The sequence below is a fragment of the Oryctolagus cuniculus genome, chromosome 2 (genome assembly GCF_051225735.1).
Source record: "Oryctolagus cuniculus isolate XC-2025 breed Fujian yellow rabbit chromosome 2, ASM5122573v1, whole genome shotgun sequence".
NCBI lineage: Eukaryota > Metazoa > Chordata > Mammalia > Lagomorpha > Leporidae > Oryctolagus > Oryctolagus cuniculus.
Window position 1 is genome coordinate 115,351,568 of NC_142868.1, and position 11,688 is coordinate 115,363,255.

Genomic DNA, 11,688 nt, shown 5'->3' on the forward strand with positions numbered 1-11,688 from the left:
CGACCATTGGGGGGGTGAACCAACGGAAAAAGGAAGACCTTTCTTTCTGTCTCTCTCTCTCACTGTCCACTCTGCCTGTCAAAAAAAAAAAAAAAAATAGAGAGAGACTATAGATATTTGAAGGTAAAAGAATGTAAACATATATGCCATGTAAAATTGAAGAATAAGAAAGCTGAAAGGGGTATATTAATATCAGAAAGAGTACATTAAAACAAGGACTGTTACCTCAAATAAAACATGGAACATTTTCAAAATCACTAAAATTTTTCAAGTCATCAGAAAATTATAACAATTCTAAATATGTATGTATTCAGAGTTTCAAAATATATGAACAAAACTGACATGATAAAGGATAAAAAAATTATCAACTGCACAGACTATCTCTAACACTATCAACTATCTTGGCCTAAATTAACATTTACAAGTAGTATCTAACAAGATAACATGCAGGGGCCAGTGCTGTGGTGTAGCAGGTTATGCTTCCAACTGCGGTGCTGGCATTCCAAATGGGTGCTGGTTCGAATCCCAGCTGCTCTACTTCCGATCTAGTTCTCTGCTATGGCCTGGGAGGGTAGAGAAGGATGGCCCAAGTGCTTGGCCCCCAGCACCCACATGGGAGACCCAAAGAAAGCTCCTGGCTCCTGGCTTCTGATCTGCTCAGCCCCGTCCATTGTGGCCATTTGGGGAATGAACCAGCGGATGCAAGACCTCTCTCTTTCTGCTTCTCTCTCTCTCTGTAACTCTGCTTCTCAAATACATAAATAAATATTTTTTTAAAAAAGAGCAGAATGCACACTGTTTTTAAGTGTATATGAAATACTCACAGCTATTGTCTTAGTGGCCTCAAAAGGGACTTGCAGTACATCCCAGGAGACACATGACTTTTGCTGGGGTACATATAAACACAAATTACTTCTACTTTTTTATCTTTTAAAAATGAATAATGCATTGTTAATATTTAACGTGTGGACTGACAAATGTACATCTGTCTACCTGTTCATCTACCCAGGGGGCACATGCATAAGCATTTCGTGACAGATCTGCATCAGAACTAAGGCAACCTCCTCAAAAGGTATCCGGCAGCATGCTGGTGGCTTGTACTTCACCTTCACAATGTGGGAATCCGATCTGTGACAAAATCTGCTTCAAGGTCAGTTTGTTGCTCTTCAGCCCGTGCAGTTGAAGCCATTTCTCGGATGAAATAAGACTTTGCTCAGCCAAGCCTGTTGTGGTGTTGCTCGGTGCCCCCTGCCTCTGCAGCTGCTGCTCAGAGATGGAAGACGAGGAGCCTGATTTCGCCATCTCTGAACCGGGATCTAAGTCACGGGGACCTCCTGCAAGGGCAAGTGTCAAACTCAGACCTCCTGAAAACTTGGAAACAATCAAACATTCACAGAGGAGGGGATTAATATAAATTATGGTATGCCCATGAAGTGGCATTCTATGTGCTTAAATTTAAATGTAATTGTAGGCCGGCGCCGCGGCTCACTAGGCTAATCCTCCGCCTAGCGGCGCCGGCACACCGGGTTCTAGTCCCGGTTGGGGCGCCGGATTCTGTCCCGGTTGCCCCTCTTCCAGGCCAGCTCTCTGCTGTGGCCAGGGAGTGCAGTGGAGGATGGCCCAGGTGCTTGGGCCCTGCACCCCATGGGAGACCAGGAAAAGCACCTGGCTCCTGGATCCTGGCTCCTGCCATTGGATCAGCGCGGTGCGCCGGCCGCAGCGCGCCAGCTCCGGCGGCCATTGGAGGGTGAACCAACGGAAAAAGGAAGACCTTTCTCTCTGTCTCTCTCTCTCACTGTCCACTCTGCCTGTCAAAAAAAAAAAAAAATGTAATTGTATATTTGTTGGCAAGGAAAATATATGTATTGCTAAGAGATAATCACAATATTCATATGTATATTCACACAGAAAAACCTCTAGAAAGACATATGCCAAGAGGTTCCTAGTAGGTGGTTTTTTTTTTTAACTTTTATTTAATGAATATAAATTTCCAAAGTACGATTTATGGATTACAATGGCTTCCCCCACATACCGTCCCTCCCACCCACTACCCTCCCCTTTCCCACTCCCTCTCCCCTTCCATTCACATCAAGATTCATTTTCGATTATCTTAAAATACAGAAGATCAGCTTAGTATACATTAAGTAAGGATTTCAACAGTTTGCTCCCACACAGAAACATAAAGTGAAAAATAATAGATGATTTTTTTAAATGATGATGAAATCAGATCAGACCTATTGTCATGTTTAATCCCAGTGAGAGTCAAGTTGGGAGTTGATAATTTCTTTCTTTTTTTTTTTTTTTTTACAGAGGATCAGTTTAGTATACATTAAGTAAAGATTTCAACAGTTTGCACCCCCATAGAAACACAAAGTGAAATATATTGTTTGAGTACTCGTTATAGCATTAAATCTCAATACACAGCACATTAAGGACAGAGATCCTACATGAGGAGTAAGTGCACAGTGACTCCTGTTGTTGACTTTACCAATTGACACTCCTGTCTATGGCATCAGTAGTCTCTCTATGCTCCAGTCATGAGTTTCCAAGGCTATGGAAGCCCTCTGAGTTCTCCGATTCTTATCTTGTTTAGACAAGGTCATAGTCAAAGTGGAGGTTCTCTCCTCCCTTCAGAGAAAGGTACCTCCTTCTTTGAAGACTTGTTTTTTCCACTGGGATCTCACTCGCAGAGATCTTTTGCCAGAGTGTCTTGGCTTTCCATGCCTGAAATACTCTCATGGGCTTTTCAGCCAGATCCGAATGCCTTTAGGGCTGATTCTGAGGCCAGAGTGCTATTTAGGACATCTGCCATTCTATGAGTCTGCTGAGTATCTCACTTCCCATGTTGGATCACTCTCCCCTTTATTTATTCCATCGGTTAGTGTTAGCAGGTACTAGACTTGTTTATGTGCTCCCTTTGACTCTTAGTCCTTTCATTATGATCAATTGTGAACTGAAATTGATCACTTGGAATAGTGAGATGGCATTGGTACATGCCACCTTGATGGGATTGAATTGGAATCCCCTGGTATGTTTTTAACTCTATCATTTGGGGCAAGTCAGCTTGAGCATGTCCCAAATTATACATCTCTTCCCTCTCTTATTCCCACTCTTATGTTTAACAGGGATCACATTTCAGTTTTTAACACTTAAGAATAACTGTGTATTAATTACAGAATTAAACCAGTCATATTAAGTAGGTTTTTTTTTTTTAATGTGTTAGAAATATGTGTGGTTAGGGTCGGCGCCGAGGCTCACTTGGTTAATCCTCCACCTGCAGCACCAACATCCCATATGGGCACCGGGTTCTAGTCCCGGTTGCTCCTCTTCTACTCCAGCTCTCTGCTGTGGCCCAGGAAGGCAGTGGAGGATGGCCCAAGTGCTTGGGCCCTGCACCCCATGGGAGACCAGGAGGAGGAACCTGGCTCCTGGGTTTGGATCAGTGCAGTGCACCAGCTGTAGCGGCCATTTGGGGGGTGAACCAATGGAAGGAAGACCGCTCTCTCTGTCTCTCTCTCTCACTGTCTAACTCTATCTGTCAAATAAATAATAAAAGAAATATGTGTGGGTTTTTCCTTTTATTTTTTTTTAATTTATTTATTTGAAAGCAGAGTCAGAGAGAGAGAGGGAAAGGTCTACCATCCACTGATTCACTCTCCAAATGGCTTCAAGGTGGGGCTGGGCTGGAACTTCATCTGGTCTCCCACTTAGGTGCAGGGGCCCAAGTACTTGGGCCATCTTCCGCTGCTTTCCCAGGCACGTTAGCAGGGAGCTGGAGTGGAAGTGGAGCAGCTAGGGACTTGAACCGATGCTCATATGAGATGCCAGTGTTGCAGGCAGCAACTTAACCACTGCACCACCACACCTGCCCTGCCTTTTCTATACTATGTAAACATCTGTATTACGTGAACATTTCTAAAATAGGATTTACAGTTATAATTAGAAAATAACAGGGCTCTTCCACTTTGGAAAATTAACACTCAGAATCATCACAGGTTCTTGTCTGCATTCCAATTATGCTCACACCTGACATTTTGCTGCCAACAGGGATAAAGAGGATAAAACCCTGAGAGGAAATTCACCTGTTCTACATGTGCAGTGGCTACCTGGGAGCTGGCAGCAGGGTGGAATCAGACCACAGCTCAGGCCTGCTGGAATACCAGGACTTACTCTCTGAATGTCTTATTGTCTGGCACTTTGCTCTGACATTGGACTTGAACAGCCTGGCTCAGGGAGTCAGCTGTTCTGGGATCAGCTGGACTCCAGGCAATACGCAACATATTAAACTTATCTAGGCCTGCCTGAAGGCAGCCAGTGTGCGCAAGAGGAAAGGAGTGGCCAAACTGGAATGCAATCTTGACCCACTCACCACAGCTGGGCAGGGCCAGATAACCCGGAGGAAGTGTAGGAAGCTCTGCTTCCATGGTAGGCAGTGCACATAAACCGACACCCTAGATTGTAAAACTTCTCAACAATGAAAATATTCTAAAACTCACACTGTATTTCCTGAAAGCCTCAGCATCAGGACAAAGAAATTTAGTCAAACACAAACGTCAGTTGGACTGAAGCCGGGTGGGGGGGTGTTAAAAGAATTTAGAAATATTACTATTAGCAAACACTTGTTTAACATTATGCTATGTGCACTGTGCCTTTATTCCTTAAAATAACCTTATGAGGTAGACACTATTTTTAATCCCATTTTACAAATAAGGAAACCAAGACAAGGAGCCTTAGCTAAATTTTCTACAACCTCACCACTAGTAAGGGGTGTAGCTGAGATTTTAAACCAGGCCATCCTGCTCCCAAGTCTGTGTTCTATGGCTTTCATTATACTAGGAACAACCGCAGCAACTTCCGTTTCTTAGTCACTGGGCAGAGCCCTGTGTGTGCACTATCTCACAGATTCTTCATAGCCATATCAGTCACATGCTGTTAACACCCTGATTATATTCGAGGTTTATGATTGAGGGAATCGGAAGTTTCGAGAATTTAAAGAACTCATTCAATAGTTCTGCCACAGCTCGTAAGAGGCAGAAGCAGGAGTCAATGCCGTGACTCAACCACTCTGCTATCTTTACAACCAATCTCCAGTTCGTTCCTCTGGGACAAGCTGGCAACTGTGTTCCAGGGGGACTGCTTTCTGGGAGGTGGCCTGAGTCCTCATGGAAAACAAAGAGCTCCAGCCTTGGTTCTCAGAGCTTGGATCAGCAGGAGTCCTAGTTCATCTCTCAAGCTTTTAAAGATAAGTATTCTGGGGCCAGTGCTGTGGCGCAGTGGGTTAACACCTTGGCCTGAAGCGCTGGCATCTCATATGGGCACCAGTTCAAGACCTGGCTGCTCCACTTCCAATCCAGCTCTCTGCTATGGCCTGGGAAAGCAGTAGAAGATGGCCCAAGTCCTTGGACCTCTGTACCCACGTGGGAGACCCAGAAGAAGCTCCTGGCTCCTGGCTTGGATTGGCCCAGCTCTGGACATTGTGGCCAATTGGGGAGTGAACCATTGGATGGAAGACCTCTTTGCCTCTCCTATCTCTGTGTAAATCTTATTTTCAAATAAATAAAATCTTTAAAAAAAATAAAGATAATTATTCCCCTTTCAAGGTTTATGTGCATTTTTGTTTCTCACATATAAGGAAACTTCAAAAAACTCTGTGGAAAATAGAATTAGGAGATAACTTCATTTTGGTTTGGGATTTTAAAGAATTTATTTATCTTCATTTTATTTGAAAGGCAGAGAGAGAGGGAGAGAGAGAGATCTTCCATCTTCAAATGGCAGCAACATCTAGTTCTGGGCAGGCCAAAGCCAAGAGCCAGGATCTCAGTCTGAGTCTCCCATTAGGTCAGCAGAGACACAAGTACTTGAACCATGACTGCTGCCTCCCACAGTGCACGCACATTAGCAGGAAGCTGGATCCAAGGCAGAGTCTGGGACTCAAATCAGACACCCCAATATAGGGCTGAAGTATTGAAAGTGGCAATTTAACAGCTGTGCTGAATGCCCCTCCCAAATAGCTTTAATTTTGGTGCAAAAAATTTTTGAAATGCATGCATAGTTTTTTCATAGGAATTATTTTCCATGAACTTTCTGAAGACCTCTTAAGTTGAATTTCAAAGGCACACAAATTCATATTATTGAAGATCTTGACTTCTTTCTACAAGGGTTCCTTTTGATGAGACTGTTAAAATACGACTTGCAGAACATCATGCAGGAATGGAAAAGTTTAGAATCAAAACTCAAGAGGTAGACATTTGGCCTAGCAATTAAGATGTCCCTGTCCCATATCAAAGTACCTGAGTCTGAGTTCCAGCTCTGTTTCCTGATTCCAGTTTTGTCCTAATGCAGACTCTGGGGGAAAATGCTAAGGGCTCAAGAAATTGGGTCCCTACCACTCACATGCGGGACCTGAACTGGCCCAGCCCTGGACATAGCAGTCATTTGAGAAGTGCATCAGCAGATGGGAGTTCTCTGTCCCTAATAAAAACATTTTTAAAAGCTCGGTATAAGCTCATTCTGCCACTTTAGGCAAGTGATTCCACCTCTTTACAATAGTAATAATACCTGTACACTCTGATTCCCAGGGCTATGGCAAGGAACAAATCTGATGATGCAAGGAGTTACTCATGGAGAAGCTTTGATATATCGGAAAGAGCTACGTACAAATAAATCATCCAGAAGGCGTTATCCTTTGGTAATTAATGTTTTATGATAGCCACTTTCCCTCAAAGCTGTAATCTCCTAGTCCCCAGTCGTATGGAGCTGTGGTTTCCAATCACAGAAAATGAAAACAAGGGCAGATTCGTATGATCTGACAGAGCCAGCATTGTGGCATAGTGGGTGAAGCTCCTGCCTGTGACACTAACGCCCCTGGGAAGGCAGCAAAGATAGCCCAAGTACCTAGACCCCTGCCACCCACATGGGAGAGCCAAATGGAGTTCCAGACTCCTGGCTTCAGCCTGGCCAGCCCCAGCTGTTTTGACTATTTGGGGAGTGAACCAGCAAATGGAAGACTCATTCTCTCTCTCCCTCTCTCCCTCTCTCTCCCTCCCTCTCTCTCTCTGTAATTCAGCCTTTCAAATAAATAAATAAATAAATAAATCCTTAAAATATATATTTTTTACTGTCCTTAGGGGTTCTGTCCACAAAGACTCTAGCTGAAGGTCTTTTAAGTTTGGTCAATTGTTCCTATAGAAGCCAGAAAAGGAAGCTCAGAAAGCTTCACTATTTCATCATTTCCAGTTCATTTTTTCTCTCCCTTGAAACATAACCCTCCTCCTTCATTCTGCTTGCTGGAAGAAGTTACACGTCCTATGTGAGAAAGGGAGAACTTTTACATAAATCGCCCTAATAAGGTTTTCTCAGATTGGAGACTAATCTTCAAGACTCAGAGGAGTCACGGATTTGCTTTTAAGACAAAAAGACACATTCTAGATTCCTCCCCCCCAAAATCAAATTCTCCAGCCTTGCTAAGGTACATGCCCCAGTTCCTTTTGCATTCATTTGGCATTTTTTTAAAAAAATGACTTTAAAAATGTCAATGGCTCTACTGGATCTAAGAACCAGGATGACTCATTGGGATGAGTCACATAGGCCTTAACTCTAGGGTTTTATAGCCTGAGAATACCTGTATTGTCAGAAATGAAAGCAACTAGAATTGGAACCTAGCCAGAGCAAATAAGGAAGGAAAGAGAGAAAGGCCATCTCCCAACCAAAGGCACTGTTCTAACCCAATGGGGTCAAGGAAGCCTGCTGGCAGTGAGGACGTGACAAAGCTACACCTGCCCTCTACTCCCTCCACCCTGCCACCCCTTACTCTGCACACAGCTGACCTGCTTGCCCACCTCCAAGCGGGTCTCAGTGAATTCCTATGTAAGCTCTAAGCCTGCAAGGCCAATTTCAAATGCTACGTCCTCCATTAAGCCTCTCCCTGGGAAAGCCCTAACTTTTGCTTAGATACTTCCTCTCTATGGCCTTGAACCCTTGACATTAGTCCTCTCTAGACCGAAAGAAGAGTTCAATGACTACAGGGACAAACTAGATTTGGTTCTCAACACAGTACCTGCATACAGCAAGCACTTAGTGTGAGTCTTGCAATGAATTAAACTGACCCCCCCTCAGAACTAACTACTCAGAGAAACCTCATTTTTTTCAAACAAGGCAAAAATCTGATTTGCTAAGAACAGGAAATAGCTGTCTCTTTGAACAGAAACCTATTATTCTCTGGGTAGTATTATGTCATTTATTATTATTCAGTTTCCGCAATAGATTGGGAAATGGAAGAATCCAAAAATTAAAAACAACATATCTCCATTGAATATTGCCCTACGTTTTCAAAGCCATTTCAAGAGCCACTGAGTTTGGGGAAATAGGAAGGGATTTCTCCAGTAGAAGGAAGAAGTCCAAAAGGGAGGAAAAAAAAAAGGAAAGAAAGAAATGAAAGTTTGAGCTGAAGGCATAGACAGGCAAAGCACTTGGGAGAAAAAATGGAAAAGTTAAACTGGCACAAGTGGAGAAGTCGTAACCAAAGGAAGCGGCAGCTGCACCTACAGACAGCCCTGTGCTGCTGGAGTCTGCCCAGTGGGGCCACCAGACGATGCTACAAGGCCGCTCTGGGGTGTGAGTGGAGTCCTGAGGAAATCTTCAGGCCCTAAGAAAGAAGGTTCCCTGTGGTCAGAGTCTGAGAGCCACCACAAGGCTTAGAGTCCATGAATTCAATGTAAACGTTTGGAAAGCTTCAACCTACTCTACTATCAGCACCTCAACCTTCCTATCTCCTTGTCAGTTTCTGAAAAAGACATCCGGGCGAGGTGAACGTATCTCGTGAATTAGCTGCCTTTTGAATTAGGATTATTCTGGGAAGGAAATCAGAGTAACTGGAGTGTGTTAGGGGGAAGCTCATTGCTGAGAAGAGACACACGAAGAGCTCACACACACAAAAAAGTTTTATGCCTATATGAAAAGGGTAAAAGAAAGTGATTGAAAACCATGCGGGTGGCCGGCACCGTGGCTCACTAGGCTAATCCTCCGCCTGCGGCGCCGGCACCCCAGGTTCTAGTCCCGGTTGGGGCATCAGTTCTGTCCCGGTTGCTCCTCTTCCAGTCCAGCTCTCTGCTGTGGCACTGGGAGTGCAATGGAGGATGGCCCAAGTGCTTGGGCCCTGCACCCCATGGGAGACCAGGAGAAGCACCTGGCTCCTGGCTCCGGATCGGTGCAGCGCACCTGCCGTACTGGCCCTTTGCGGGGTGAACCAACGGAAGGAAGACCTTTCTCTCTGTCTCTCTCACTGTCTAACTCTGCCTGTCAGAAAGCAAGAAACCCACGCGGGTGTGGAGGGGTGACGTGACTGGGAAAACCCTGTGGGTGTGAGAGGGAGGCAGAGGCCATTCCAGGCCAAAAGTCACGGAAAGCTTTAGAGAGAAAGAGGTCATTTTTCCTTTTAGACTCTTCATACTTATCACTCTTTATTCAAAATAAATTCTTCCTGGTTCTGGTATGACCCTCCAAAACGCAGGTAAGCTTTGCCGTCTTAATGCTGTTGGCCTATGGCTCAGACAGAAACTTCCAGAGCTTGCTCTCCGCCCGGGAACCTCAGCTTGTTCCGGAAGCGAAGTAGCGGGAAAAGCTCTCCAAAGCAGGAGCTGCCGGGTCCCTCGTCTCTCGACCAGAACCTAGCCCCAAACAGTGAGGCGAGCCTGGGCAAGCCCCTGAGCTTTCCCGGTACTACTTCTGCATCTGCAAGGTGGGAACCGGGCCCGGCTCGGACGCTCCTCCGCTTGTGGGAAGGTCAGCACCTCAGAGGTTCTGACGTGCGTGCAAAGGCTGATGTCCCACACTTACTAGGCAACCTGTCAGCTGGAGGACCAGACGGCTCCCGTTCAGCAGCCCCTGTCCCATCCTCCGGGGCCGGTCTGCGCGCTGAGGGCAGGCGGAGGAAGCATCCCACGATAAAGGAGCGATTCCCGCCCGCCGGCGAAGGATTCCAGAAGGGCGATCTCTGTGACCCCGGTCCTCCAGGGTTCTCAGCCCCGGCCGGCCGGAGCGGTGTGTTGACGACGGCGTCGCCGCGGTTGCTAGGACACAGCCAATCGGGATGCGGCTCGCCCGGCCGGCCCCGCCCAGGACCGTGAGGTCAGGCCCGGGGTCAAGGGGCCGGGCCTCCAAAGCCCACTCCCCTGCTCGGCGCGGGAGGAAAGTGTCGCCCACGACCGGCGGCTCCCGGGACGCCCGGGGCGGGGCCGCACCAGAGGGACGGAGCGGGAGGCCTGTGCCCAGTGCCCGCTGTGAGGAAAAGTACAGTGGTGCATATTAATTATGTCAACAGGTGTGCCCAGGTGAGCCCCCGTAGGGAACCGGGGTGCGAGTAGATTGTGGGGGGAAGCGGGGGCGAGCGGACTTACACTGGGAGTTCTAGCGTTTAGCCCTGTGTCCCCTTTTTAAATTTCACCTCGAGGCTGTGAGGAGATACTCTGTTCGTTGTACACGGGCACTTGGAAAAGTTCATGGAACATGGGCTGAAAAAGGGTAAATTTCACTCTGGTGCCGGCATTTTTTTTTTTTTTTTTTACTATCCATGCATAATCTTTGCAAGACTGCATTTTCTGTGAACTTTTTGAAGAACCCTGCCTACGCAAGGATTTCAAAAATGGTTGCACCAAAGTATAACATCTTTTAATTCCACTTTATGTGGACATCTGGAAGGACCCTCCTGCAGTGGCCATTTGGGGAATGGGGGCGATTCGGTGGCAGACGCTCAGCCATGGGACGTGAGTGCAGCTGAGGCAGGAAGAACTGGAATCCCTGACTTTGGCAAATTTGCAGTTTTGGAGGGAGGGGCTGCACTCCCCCCTCCCCCCAAAGATTCACATCTATTAGAAAAGAATATTCCTGTAGGCATCATTTTCTCCATTCGGGTTACTTTAAGCCTGATTTTAGTTTTACCTTATCAAATTATCAAAAGACTCAAAATAATTCCTAATTTTTGTAGTCACTAAGAAATAAAGGTGTCCTAAGAAAAGCTTCTTTTTCTATTAAAAATTTAATAGAACATCTCATAGATAAGCATTGTTTTTAGTATCTCGTAAATCTGAAATAGCCACAAAATCAGAAAAATCTAGTTCATCCACAGGGACTAATTTTCCTTCTATTCTTTTAATGCCCTTATAATTTAAAAAGTGCTGAAATGTTTGCTTCTCTATCACAAATCATTCCTTAAAGTTATTAGGTGGTGTACTTTTTGGCCTCCCTGCAAACGACACCTGCCTTTCACACCACCAACCACCACCAACAGAAAACTTGACAGTGCTGAAGATTCTGTTCGGGAGAGTCCTAGTATGCTAGCCACGCCCACATCTGCGGTTGCCACCTTAATTCATCCTGTGCACACCCTGCTGTGCTAATATTGCTGGGGTGAGAGAGCGCAGAGCATCATCACACAGCCCAAGGCGCTGCCCCACCTCCACCCCATGCCTTCTCCCTTCCCTGGGACTGCTGGCACAGTTGGGCAAGTCACTGTGGATGACTGTTTCTGTCAATACTGTTTATGTGCCTGCAAGCACACATTCATGTGGAAACATTAAACATTACTTAGATTGTAGGAAGAGAAGTGAGCAGGTTTAAGGTCAGTACGCACTGTATAGCTGATAAGGAACTTGAGCTAGCCACAGGACAGCTTGCCTCATTTTTGTTTGTTGA

General features: G+C 45.8%; 1 protein-coding gene across 6 annotated transcripts in view; it reads right to left on the reverse strand.

Annotated features, from left to right (window-relative positions):
- Positions 1 to 10,048, reverse strand: part of VWA3B (von Willebrand factor A domain containing 3B) — a 275,643-nt gene extending 265,595 nt beyond the window's left edge. For 5 of the 6 annotated variants that reach the window (XM_089326031.1, XM_089326030.1, XM_089326028.1 and 2 more), the window contains exons 1-2: positions 9,835 to 10,048; positions 1,107 to 1,334 (exon numbers count right to left, since the gene is read on the reverse strand). In XM_089326031.1, coding sequence (XP_089182157.1) covers positions 1,107 to 1,302 — 196 coding nt within the window. In that variant the 5' untranslated portion in view covers positions 1,303 to 1,334; positions 9,835 to 10,048. Of the gene's footprint in view, positions 1 to 1,106; positions 1,335 to 9,834 lie in introns of those variants that run through there. The other variant, XM_089326029.1, reaches the window with a different exon arrangement.
- Positions 10,049 to 11,688: the final 1,640 nt, after the last annotated feature.